This window comes from Macrobrachium rosenbergii, chromosome 20 (assembly GCF_040412425.1).
Source record: "Macrobrachium rosenbergii isolate ZJJX-2024 chromosome 20, ASM4041242v1, whole genome shotgun sequence".
NCBI lineage: Eukaryota > Metazoa > Arthropoda > Malacostraca > Decapoda > Palaemonidae > Macrobrachium > Macrobrachium rosenbergii.
Genome location: NC_089760.1, coordinates 17094038 through 17107500, shown reverse-complemented (window position 1 = coordinate 17107500; position 13463 = coordinate 17094038). Strand labels below are relative to the sequence as shown.

The window sequence follows — 13463 nt, the reverse complement described above, 5'->3', positions numbered from 1 at the left end:
CACAGCAATGGATGTGCGGCCCAGGGGATCTGTGCAGTTGATGTCCAATTCTTGAGGCTTGTCTCTGTATTGCTCAAGATGTCTAAGGGAAAGAAAGGAGAGTATGTCAGTATTACTGACGTACTGGCAAAAAAGTGATTATTTCTGAAAACAGGTTTGGTTCCTCTCATGGACATCAGTGGTTAATTTAGTTATGACTAACAAAAGCCATGTTCCCAGATGAATAATTAAGAAGTTTTCCATAAACAAAGTGCACTGAAGAAAGAAATTCATTACTGTGTTACGTAAAACCCTTAAGCAAAGCTGCGATAATGCAGTTTAAGCAGACAGCTATGCATGGATGTACAATAACTATGCATACATATATTTTTACGTATGTATACGTATATGAATAACCACAGCCATATATATCAATCGTATATAGATGAAGTTAATGGTTATTCCATGCCTTGCTACTTTATATAATCGAAAAAATTTAAACTTTGCTCCATTTTCCAACTTGGTGTCATTGTGCGTGTTTGTTTATAAATCTACACCATGAATTAGCACACACACACACACAAAAACACACAAAGAATAATTTTGAGGAGAACTAAGCTAAATCAAACAGTATCTTTGGATAATTACCTTCGAGTTGAGGCGACGTCTCCCCTTTGTACAAAAAGCAAGAATTTCCTCTCAGGTGCTGAGAGAACGATTTCACTTGGTGACTCAATCAGGTCATTGTCGATTGAACTCTGCGTTTGAAGACATTTAAAAGATGGTTATAGAATTTTGCAAAATTGCACTCTTCATAGCAAAAGACATTCTAGATCTTAAGTCACAAATATCCAAACTGGTTCAACGTGAAGAATACTTTTATATAAAAATCTATGTAATGTAAAGTCCACAACATATAATCATATCATACGGTGAAAATTTACCAGTAAATAGCATGCAGCATGAATGGTTGTTTTTTTTTCTAGTGTAAAGGTAAAATGTCATTTGAGCTCTGCGGGTTTAAGAGGTCCCACATCTTTTAGCTTCATAAGCTGCCATCAAATCAAACCGCACATTTAGACGGAAATGTCTTTCAAGTTATTTTTGTTAACTAGATTTATCTTTAGTATCAAATGTAGCGACAGTTATTTAAGATATTAAAACAATGTTATCTCCAGTACCATCTTAAGTACTGTAGCTTTCAAAATGTTTCAGTATTTTACCCTGAGCTTGATAATTCAAGACTCTTCGTCATAGGACAATAAGATAGAATGAAAAATCTCGAGAGAAACGTTCTCATTTTCTAAGCAACTGAAGACCGTCATAACACTTACGGTAGATCCGTTGACATTTTGCTTAGATCCTCCGTTTTGAACACCCATCTTGACAGAGGATTATGTGGGCTATATAGCCTCCCTGAAAAAGAAGAAGGAAATGTCTGTATTATACCGAATTCAGAGTCATCTCAGTGCTTACATGGTATATCTTGTAAAGTAAGGCTATTATTTACTCCAGTAGCATTGTACAGAGTGAGTGGTATTTCAAAATGGTTGCTGTGCATAGAAAAGACGTCTGGGGTTCAACTGCCAAATCTCCGCGTACCACCATCTTATCTGGTCTCGCACACCAAGTTTGCTATACTTTCATTGTTCACGTTTATCAAGTATTGATGGGAACCCTAACGCATCAAATTCTTTAAAACGATTGCATTTTACTGCTTTCTATTCATGATGCTTGTGTCCCTTTCCACCCTCTATTTTATCCCAGTTTTCTGTCTGTTTCCTAAGGCTCTATTCTAAGGCACTGCCATTGAGCAGCCATTCCATGAAGAAGAATATGAGCGTCATCGTCACAATTTATTTTATTTATATTTTCTCGTTTCATCCATTTACCATAAACAACCAGACTACTTCACAGCTATGGTCGTAAAACAATCTGTACCGCATGCAGTTTCACATTAGCACATTTATACCAATTTGATTAGGATGATACCTTAAAACTTTAATGCATTTATCTGAATATTTTCATTTTCGAGCTAAACGAATGAAAAATTAGAATAACTGAATTGTAGGCATTTAAGGAAGAAATTGTTAGGGGAACTAAGTTTTCTGGTACAACGGTAGTCATTAAAAAAAAAAAAAAGTTAGGAATACAATGTATCGTGCGTCCCGTCATGTGAAAATAAGTGGTGGCTGATCAACGTGAGGCATTGAGAATTTCAGAAATCATTTAATAAGGCGTGCTATTCTGTAACTTTTTGGTTGAAGATATATCCGACAACATTTCAACAGGAGAGAGAGAGAGAGAGAGAGAGAGCTTGGACAGGTCTTCTGATGTCTGAAAATGGCTCAGGACCTCATTAGAAAGATCTTTGTTGGCTTCTTTTATCGGAACCCATCCTTGCCAGTTTTACGAAGATAAGTTTACGGCAAGAAAAAGCGGACAGATGCCTTTTAGAGGCACTTTTAGGGACAACCTGACCCGTCAACTTTATGTAACTCGACTGAAAGTGAATTTAGAATATAAGGGTCATCAGATGACATTCTTTCAGAACTGTACCATAACTTATACCTCCACATAAGAAACGTATAGGTTACATATAATGGATACGCATGGCAAATAAATAGGCTACTAAAGGTTGTTTGTTAATGAAAAGCGGTCTAGAACAAAAGTCCCACACTAACAAAGGGTAATCTTATCAATTCAAGTTAAATCTGGAGCAAATATAGCATAATAAGATCAAGAAACACTCCGCTCATTTCCACAACTGGCCTTATACCTGCATGAGCTGTTACTTTGCAGAATGTAACTGCATAGAGAACAAGCGTTACCTATCAAGAGCAATAGTGGCAAGTTGTTTCGACCTTTTCCTTTATTACATTAAAGTAAAAAGGGCGATTTAAGGGAGTTGGATGTTCTTTCCATCACACCCGTAAGGGGGATAATGCCATCAGTGCACCTCACGCGGTGCACTGTAACTATTACTTAAGATAATTTGCAGTGTCCCTTCGGCCCCCAGCTGCAACCCCTTTCATTCCTTTTACTGTACTTCCATTCATATTATCTGTCTTCCATCTTACTTTCCACCTTCTTTTAACAATTGTTTGATAGTGCAACTGCGAGTTCTTCCTCTTGTTACAGCTTTAAAACCATCTTTACTCTCAATTTCCCTTTCAGCGCTGAATGACCTCATTGGCCCCAGCGCTTGGCCTTTGGCCTAAATTTTATATTCCAATTCCAGTTCATTCCATCATTACTAACCTAAATGCCAAATGTCTCTGGAATGATAATCTAAGTAAAATATATATCGAGCAAAAGTTCGCGCCTTTTAGTTTTTCTGTACTTCCTATTGCAAAGGAAACCAAAACAACTATATGACGTGTTTGTTAATTATTCTAACAAACAAATGATAACATTCGACAGATTTTCAAAGCTGGCAATCTTGCAATAGTTCCATACCTTTTTTTCTTATGAATCAAAGTAAATTATTGGCCGTTTGTCCAGTAACAAGAAAATGAAACAGCTGCAGAGTATGACAGGTACAAAGAAAATATACGCAAATAAAAAATTATTATAATTTTACTCTAGTCCTGTGTATTGTTCCTGAGGCTAAACTCTACATACGTATGACCATAGCATTACAAATAACAGAAAGCAAAAATGTATAAAGTGGGAAGCTGTAGTTCAGCTGCATAGGTCACGTCACTCCACGTCCGTCGGCGATGAAAATAATGCCGAAGGTCGAACGGCATTACTGGCAAAACTCCATCACAAGTCACCTTGCTTCGAAGCCTTACATGAGGCTGACTCGAGCATTGCTACTCCCGCCATTTGCGTAGCTCTTCGCTTTTATAAGAGGTGAGAGGGAACTGCAATGAGTGCGGTATGGCAGGATTGCACGTCGCAAGAAAAAGTGAAATCATTTCGATAATAAATGATTTATCAGTTCAATTACCCATAATAAGCTTAGGTTAAAGGGTAGATCGGAGTTTGTATGCTTTGGTAATGTGACCTGCGATTATAGATTATATAGAACGCCTCCTTTCTTATAGGCTATATAGAACGCTTCCTTTCTTGCAGTGACTTGAAACCAATAACATATGTGGTGAGTACGTATAGCCACGAAATGCATTAGTGTTATTCTTAAACAATATTTTTTTTTATAATGAAATCTTAGAAAAGGCCGAAGGTACATTCAGTACAATTCTGTGCAACCGTGTCTATAGCCTATATGCATTGTAGGTATAGCCTACGGTATGTACTATAGCCTGATAATACATGTATGTTCGCGCTCCAAAAGTGCAACAGATATATGTCATATTTACGTATTATCAGTACCGAATACATACGCAGTGAGTGCGTTCAATATCTGCATGCATATGCGAATGCGTTTTGCATAGACTACGCTCTTTTTATGCTGTAAGGTAACTATTCTGTGCTTCACAAGTCATAATAGTAAAACAGAATTTCTAAAACTTCTGGTTGTCTTTGTCAGTGCCGAGATTAGAGTCAGTAATTATCTTCACCTATAAAATGTAGATATACTAGATAATGTATTTGGTATAGCTTTCCTTTGTCTCTTTAAAAATATGTAACATTTTTTTTGTCATCAGCTAAACAGTTCGGATGTTCAGTATGGCTGATCTCTTCAGCGTCTTACTAGTAAACCTAAAAGAGCTGCTGGGGAAGAACTGTACAGCGCAAAGGATTGTGCTTAACGTCTTTTCATCCCATTACCGCGAGAGAGAAAGGAAGGACGAGAGAGAGAGTTCTCTGATGGGTCAGTCCTCCAGACACAAAATGGATTATGTGTAGAGATATTTGGAAGCCAAGCGTGAACTGTTCCTAATGCTGATGCCATATAAATGGCTGCAATTATGGAATAGAGTGAAATAGTCTAACTGAACTGATGAATTTGGAAACGAGAGGAGACAAAAGGTCTTTTTCTAAAATCTTATTACGGAAGGTTTTCTCATCTTGATAATGCTTGTAGCAATGACTCTGAAATGTCTTTGGAGTTTATATTTAGTCATTTTAGTAATAAATTACTTTTAAAATATATATATATATATATATATATATATATATATATATATATATATATATATATATATATATATATATATATATACAGGCAAATTATCTTGAAAAAGAGAAATAGGTCAGTAATAAACGACGTCTCCTTTAGCAAATGTGTACAATTTTTATGTGTATATATGTAAAACACAAGGGCTTCATTTGTCACCCATTCTGGGTCACATCAGACTCCTGAAATCTCGTTTTTTTTATTTATTTATTCACCCGGCAAGCGTTATCTCTACGCTAAACCCTCTCTTATCGGCCGGTCGTTGGATAATGTCAGGTGACGTGAGGAGCCGTATGGGGTTGTTGGGGTGGGGGGGCGCCCCACAAGGTTTTACCCTGTCACCTTTTAGTCTTATCATTGATTGTTTGGATAACCCTGAAACTTCCTAGCCCCGTGCCATTGCCCATTTGGGGATCAAGTCAGTAGGTCAAATCTTATTTCAGACCTTATTCTTCTTTCCTACTGGTTAAGTAATGAAGTGAAAAAGACAACCTCGTTCATCTTGAATTTACAGCTTGAACTTGAAAACTTTCGATCATTAAGGACGGGTCCGCGAAAATGGTAATAAAATGTTCGTATCGAGCCAGAAACTGACAGAAAAGCAGGAGAGTAAAGAAATGGAATGAATAAGCAAAGAAGAAGCGAACTTTTTTTGTACGCTCTAGCAAGGGGACATCAAGATCCATGGAATGAATAACATCTTTTGTACAAGTAAAACTAAATGAACATTGCAGAATAAAGGAAGAACGGTGAAGCAATGGAAATATATATATTGAAAAAGAACACTGGGTAATCATTATTGAACTCTGAAATATTTTCACTCTCCGAGGAGTCTACACACCTCCGCTACGTTCGGAACTCGTACAAGTGCCAACCTCGAAAAGCGTGACCCAAATGTAGGCGGGTTATAACGAGCTTAAATTAGGTCGAGTGAGAAGACAAATAAGAAAACTGGGGTAAGAAGTAAAGAAGACTCATAATACAAACAAATAGCACATAACTAAATGTTTACAGTACATCCCCTTTCTGCAAAAGGTTATAGTAGTTCTATAATGTAAAGGACTTCCTACTGTTAGGTGTCCTTTGTGATGATTATAGTAGTTTTACAGGGTATAAGGACGTACAGATTCTTTAAGAACTTATTAGGTCCTTAGTTTTCTTCGTACCAGTTTGGATTATGTTTCTGTACGAATACTTTAAATAGTTACGAGTAAACTTGGTCTGATACTTTGCAAATTTCGCCAGATTTTCATTGTTTGTATCATTACTCTTTCCAGTCTGTTCAGAAAAAAAAATAACAGCTCATATTTCTTTCAACTGCCTTTCTGTGTTTTTACTAGTTACTGAATTATTCTAAAGTTTGACTTCATTCTCTCTTTTGTGTGGAGTCTGTTCTCTCTGACCACCGGTAGGTCTTCCTCACGATATGGTTCACAAGGAACCATGATGTCTATGCTAATGATGTTTTGTCTTCCTTCATTATGTTTCAGTAGTCAGAACATCAGTTGCTTCCGTCATAAACCTATTGATTTTCCTCAGCAATATTTTCTGATAATTTTTGTCCAGTGACTGAGTTCCTCGTTGGATGAGTCGGTAGAGTTGTCGGCTAGCACTCTGCTAGGCCCGAGTTCGAGTCTCCGGCCAGCCAATGAAGAATTAGAGGAATTTATTTCTGGTGATAGGAATTCATTTCTCGGTATAATGTGGTTCGGATTCCACAATAAGCTGTAGGTCCCGTTACTATGTAACCAATTGGTTCTTAGCCACGTACAATAAGTCTAATCCTTCGGGCCAGCCCTAGGAGAGCTGTTAATCAGCTCAGTGGTCTGGTTAAACGAAGGTATTCTTAACTTTGTCCAGTGAATGGACCCCTCATATTGATCTTTTCATGTTCAGGCTTTTCCGTTATGTACCCTAGGCATCGCATTAACATATCTGTTTCTAACAAGTTTAATTTGAAAAATATATCTGAGAAAGGAACTCACAATTTAATGAAATTCAATTTCTGCTAGAATTATTTTCTATCTAGTCGTCTTTCTACGCACTCGTCTATTTCTTCTCGATTTCGTTTGATGGTAGAATCCAGCTTCTCTCCTCTGTCATTTAAGACGTTCAAATTGTTTCAGACAAGCGCTGTAAAGACCTTTATTGTAAGTTCAAACGGTCATTACCTTCTCAAAGAAAAGGTTTCTGCTAATTTTCTAAGCATCATGATGGCCGTGGTCATCCTTATGTGAAATTTCGTTTTAGTATTTTAATTTTGTGTTGCTTTTCTTGTAAAGACTGAATCAAAGGCAAAGCGTTTAGCCAAATTAATTGCTCTTCAACCCATATTCTCTATCATTGTGAATGGCCGGCACCTCTTTTCTTGTCCAGGTGCAATTTTGGTCAGTGTTCAGTGGGACAAGACGGCGAATCCCTCTTTAACACCCTTTAGTCTGCCTGTTCTAACGATGACTGGAACAAAGTCGGAAATTCCAGAATTGGTCAGCTGGAAAACTTTTTCCCACATAATTTATCCGTTTCAGGTGGTACCTTTAAACTTCTCGGAGCTTGTTCTGTCACTTCCCTTGTGATTAAACCTCACTTCCTTTTTTACCTTTATCTTTCTGAAGTTACATTTGATAAAGAATTTTATTGTATAATGCGTCGGGCTCCAAGAAAGGAAAGAGAGGTTCGTTTTGCTTCTCTGAGGAGTGTAACCATTATTCTGGAAAGTGCAGAAATATTAACCAGTGGATTTTGATATCCTCATATCCTCCTGTATAGTCTTCATTCCTACTATATTCCTTGTTACAAGAAGGTTGACAACCGATTCTTTGTTACAGTTTTGACACTAGCATTAATGGTGGTGTAGACATATGTACTTGAATAGATCGTGGTGCCAACACCTGTTTTCGTTCAGGGAGGTATGTCTAATTATTTTATATCATCAGTATATACATATGTATGTATATAATTACTATGAAGACTGATATTTGCAATTTATCCTACTCTGAAGCTCAGAAAGAATGAATTAAAGGGTAGGATTAACGCCTCCGCCTTGAAAAATGAAAATAAAAACAGTCGATTCTGAAACTTGCAACTGGTTGTGGGGGTCTCATGAAAACCAAACCAAGTTATCGGAGAGAAGAAAGTATTTAATTCTACTAGATCAAGACAGGGATTCACCATTCCTTTACTACCCACCTTGTAACAGCAGACTTTTCCTTCTCTCGATGTGCAATTCACTATTTTTTCAACTCAACTAAGATCAACACATTAGAAACTAGTCCCAGAGGAGCTTGTGCTCTTGTGTCCAGAGCAACTTTCCTCTAGAACTACTTCTCTCCTTCGGTGGGCGATCTGGAATAAACCATGATGGGAGCCAGCAATCCCATGCTCGCCCGTAACCTTCATTCCAGCCCTCGGGAGGTTTCCAGGCAGTTCTTAATACAGTCGGCTCTAGAGGAAGAAGAGGAGGTTATTTTCTTATATTTTCTAGATGAAGTGTGTGTGCAGAGTCAACTCTGCATATATAGTACATATTTTTCTTCGAAGCTGTCATCAAAACCAATAAAATGACTGAAATTAATCGCGATACTAACTAGCAACTGCTTGTGAAGCCCCGCAACATCTTGACCTAATCCTTTTAGCAGCAACTGGTTCAGAGTTTCTAGATTCGGCTACACCAGTGTCAGCGAAGTATGTCAAGCTAAAGGAATAATCAAATTTAAATCATATTCTTTTTCATTTACTTGGGTCCAGGTAACACAGTTGTTCGTTGCTCGCGCAAGAGACACAAAGGTCCTAGGCATCTGTTAATGTCTTTGGGTCTAGAATACAAAAAAAAATGTTAAAAATATTCCAATGGCAATGGTGTTTATAAATTTCGAGGACAACCATACTTCCAGTTAACTAAGGATAACAAAACATAGACCTAACCAATTTTTGCCAGTTGCAAGGTAAATATTTTTTTATCGGTGGACAGATATAAGATCTTATTGCAGAATAGTATCAGCAAAAGCAAGAACCGAATGACCCACATAAAAACATCAAAGAAAGGAAACTAGAACGTCAAAGTAAATAACGCCACAGCCATCCTTTTGCGTGTAAAGTCTTAGAGGTTACCACCTCAACCTTGGCACACATTTGAACAAGACGACGTCTTAACCTAGCGTGCATAAGTCGTGGCCGTCTTAGACAGATGATCGGGTAACTTGCAAAGGACTCTTTTTTATGATTTGGTTCTTTCGTTTCCCTAGAATATAGGCCTTTTTCTACCAATGCATTTTATGTCTATTGCTAGTCTTCGAGCAAAAGTTATATAATAATGGTGTAGTGACGATGAATTGAATAGCTAAACTTACTGTGCGGATTACGTTGAGGTTATGGTCTGTTCTGATTCATAATTTGTACTTATCAATGGTTCTTTTTATTCTCTCAATCCTCCCAACAACAGCTTACCCGGGTGGAAGCGCAGAATAAGTTAACAGAATATTTTCTCCAGTAACCCAGTTCTTTACAGCTTCAGAACTGCTCAAGGGAGGACGAAAACTGTTAATCTTATTTGTTTATGTTCGTTGGACAGTGACTGAAATGAGTACTGATACGAAGCTGAGGGGCTCTTTTAGAAGTACTTTTTGAGGCTAATGTTAACTTTATACTAAAATCAACTGAGAAGGGATTCAGAAAAAAAAGCTGTTTATGGTTGGCAGTATCACAAGCTAATGACATATTTTGCTGCCAAATGGAAATTCGGATAAAAATAGTAATGATATGCTAAACCTGGTTCATTTTGCTAATGCTGTAATTCATGAACTTAAAATAATCAGGCAAATTGCTTCAGAGGAGATCACTTGAACGTAATTGAATGTTAAAAGACAAATTGTTTACTGACCAAGGTAGGTTCCTTACGTAGACTTGTTTCTGAGGCCAGACTAGTTCATAGACTTTTTTTAGCACATGTAATATAGAAAAATAGTTTTTGAAATGCATGAAGTCCTTTTTCACTGAACTGGAATGTGAATCCTTTATTTCTACAATTACTTATTGACAATTCATATGGAATTATCCTGATACGAGGACCTTCCTGTCATGTAATTTAGTCCTTGACCTAGCACTTTCATTAAATCAAAGGCAAGGTAGTCCTGCGTAGAAGTCTATAAAGACAATTGGGTGCAAACATTTAACATATTATTAATTAATTTTTTTTCAGAAAAGGACATTAGACTGCCAGGGTCAGTGCCCTTTGCACAATGAAAGATTCTCATGGAGGAGAAACATATTAGAACAGTTTAGAAGGCTCCAGCTGATCAAGAACGATCTTACATTAGTTCTGTCAGTACAAGGCACTTTGAACTTTCAGAGATGTGAATATTCCGGTAAGTGAAGAATTTTTTTTCACCTTTTTTACAAAGCACATTTTGAGCTCTCTTGAAATTAGAACATTACAATTTAATGATTCTCTGTAAGTTGAAATGTGAAAAGAAATTATCACTGACATGGGCCTTTTATTGATTTGAACTTACTTAATCCACTGATTTTCGACCCTCACTGTAGGAGACTGTCTCTTACACAAAATTCCTAAGGATTGTTGCAAGACTCATTGTTGACACTCCTCTCAACTCTCCTCTTTTATTGTGGCGGCATGAAAGAAGTAGCGACCACCATTCTTCGCTCCAGACAAGATTAACATTCGAAGCCTTGAAAGTAGCTTCTTGTAATGAAGGAAATCACGTGAATTGGGAACGAATACATCATTTTCTCAAAGATATCAAGAAAGAATATTAAAGTAATGGAAACGATGATATCAGTGGGATAAAGTAAAAGGAAAATGACGAGAAATGGTTCTTGATCACAGTAAGTGTGGAATTAGAATCTGATAGAGGAACGCTCATAAGCAGATAACGGTAGCACCGCAAGATATCAGTTTTATTACTCCTAATTGATATCATCAGAAAAAGAAAGTTAAAATTTCTTTGTAAGTTGCAATAATTAATTCTTAGTGACTTCTATTGTTTAAAAGAATTCTGGAAGAATTTCTTTCAAGATCATAACTATATACATCATTACCAGGAGAGCCTCACAGTACTCCAAGTTGGATGTTTGTTTGAACATTAGTCTTATTACATTTGGCTATATGAATTTATACTTAAGAGGAATTTCCATACCAAGAACGTAGAGCATCAAAAAATTATTCCCGTAATATTTGTTTGAGATAGAATGAAGCGCAATATTTCGTGAGCTTACCGCAGAAGATACAATATATGTAGTGTCATAAAGACGAATCAACAGGAAATGTTGAGGTACTTATTCAGTTGAGTGCTGCAAGGATCATACTCTCAAAAAAATAACGAAAGAAAGAAAAAGATTTGCCACAGTCACCGCGTTCTCTCCTGCACTGGAAGGGTTTTAACACTCTAATTTGACATCAGTGACCTGGTTCCACCATGTGTGGACGGAGTTTAAATTAGTTTTATTTTTATCAACACACAGAGTCCTTTCGTTTTCACATATCACATGACTATACCCTTACAGATGTGCATATTATACCCAAGCGAACTCACGCCACATCCACACGATTGGCTGGAATGACGTATTTTTATAACCTGCTCAATTGGATCTTCGTTTTAATTGTATCCCAAGCAATCTCAAACTCATTGAAAGTTTAACATCCTAGCGCTGGCCTTATCAGGGAAAAATGAGGCAGATAAATAGTAGAAGTTATCATTGCAAGTATTAGCTTGAACTGAAACATGTAAATGAACATCTTAAAGATGATTTTATCATGTGGTTCAGACGCGCACGTCAGCGTCAACCCCGGGAGTATGACACTGGCTCTTCTGCAAGTCAGGTGTTCAGTCAAAGAACAATTTTGTTGTGTAATCAAGCAAATAGGAGCTCGGAAAGGTTCCTTTGAAAAAATGTTTTAAGCAAGGGCAAGCAGTTTGTATTTAAACAAGTGAAACCCAATGTTGACCGGAAGCACCTATATAGTACTACTTGAATCATAAGTCGGTAATTTCTGCCTTACAGTGCAACTTCCTGTAAACCCTTTTAGGTTCAAGCCGACGTGGCACCCTTTAAGAGATGCATCAGTCTTGCGTCTGATATTCAGGCAGAGAGAAAGTTAAGTATACCTTAGTTTAACCAGACCACTGAGCTGATTAACAGCTCTCCTAGGGCTGGCCCGAAGGATTAGACTTATTTTACGTGGCTAAGAACCAATTGGTTACCTAGCAACGGTACCTACAGCTTATTGTGGAATCCGAACCACATTATTGCGAGAAATGAATTTCTATAACCAGAAATAAATTCCTCAAAATCAAATAGCAGAGTGCTAGCCGACAACTCTACCAACTCATCCAACGAGGAACTCAGACAGAGAGAAGAAGCACTTTATGAAATTAGGAAAACTTCTAGCACCCAAATTTCACTAATCACGTTTACACAGATTTGAACAGGGTCTGTGTTAGTATACCATAATTTGTCATGAGGAGGACGATAAAATCACTTGATGCTAATAAGTACCAAGGCCTATGATCATAAGTTACAGAAGAGGTCGGTTGGGTGGTTTGGGTTAAGCTGGCTTAGAAACGGCATCGGTATAAGAGGCCTGATGTGAACCTCTGGGCTCTCAACCAACGGAGACCAGGGAACACTTGAGAAGCCAATCAGAGGTAATGTGGGACAGGTCTTATAAAGAGAAAGAAGACTTGACCAGTAAAGTTCATTTATAACGTACAGGGTTGTAACGAATTCAGTCTTATAACGAATGAAAGTGAAATTCCCGGTCCCAATTCAAATAAATGAACTTATAATTGTAGGTATGTAACGAATTATTTATTATGAAATCAGGTATATAACGAACTATTTTGTACGTCCCGGTGACAGTTTTACTAGTAAAAAATACGTGTTGTAACGGAGTGATAATTTTATTGTAAAACAAACATCAATCAACTGATATCCCAGTGAAGCAGAAGAATTAATATGCTGCCTTACTTTACCATTTAAAACTTTTAAATAAAGGAAAAACTACAAAATAACTTTAATTTTGTTTTAAACATTAAAATACATATCAAGTTCTTAAACTAACCATGACTTTAATTGAAATGTATTAGAAATCTTGATGCGCTTTGGATTTCATTCTTTATCAAACAAGGGAGTTTATCCAATCATTTGAAATATCTCCTTTTATAACGAATGATGCCTATAACGAATTGCAGACGACAGTCCCCTGGAATTCGCTATAAACGAACTTTACTGTATTCGTCAATGCAACGATTATCAAGATTTAATTTCTACACTAGCTAACGCATCTTCATAATGTGCAGCTTTTCAAGTTTCTTTAAATCGAAAACTAAATCATAATTATATCGGTATCATTATCAACTTGGTACCATCAAGGTATAAAGAA

At 37.0% G+C, this 13463-nt stretch overlaps 1 protein-coding gene and 1 long non-coding RNA gene across 3 annotated transcripts in view; one reads left to right on the top strand and one right to left on the bottom strand.

The window, feature by feature from the left end:
* Window positions 1-8417, bottom strand: part of trp (transient receptor potential) — a 31190-nt gene extending 22773 nt beyond the window's left edge. Inside the window, exons 1-4 of one of the 2 annotated variants that reach the window (XM_067122039.1) lie at window positions 8255-8417; window positions 1314-1395; window positions 628-737; window positions 1-82 (exon numbers count right to left, since the gene is read on the bottom strand). The exon at window positions 1-82 is cut by the window's left edge and continues 63 nt beyond it. In XM_067122039.1, the coding sequence (XP_066978140.1) occupies window positions 1-82; window positions 628-737; window positions 1314-1361 (240 nt within the window). In that variant the 5' untranslated portion in view covers window positions 1362-1395; window positions 8255-8417. The remainder of the gene's footprint in view (window positions 83-627; window positions 738-1313; window positions 1396-8254) is intronic. The other variant, XM_067122040.1, reaches the window with a different exon arrangement.
* LOC136849096 (uncharacterized) overlaps window positions 1-10428 on the top strand; it is a 35880-nt gene extending 25452 nt beyond the window's left edge. Inside the window, exon 3 of the long non-coding RNA XR_010856235.1 lies at window positions 10263-10428. This is a non-coding gene — a long non-coding RNA (uncharacterized lncRNA). The remainder of the gene's footprint in view (window positions 1-10262) is intronic.
* The last annotated feature ends 3035 nt before the right edge of the window (window positions 10429-13463 follow it).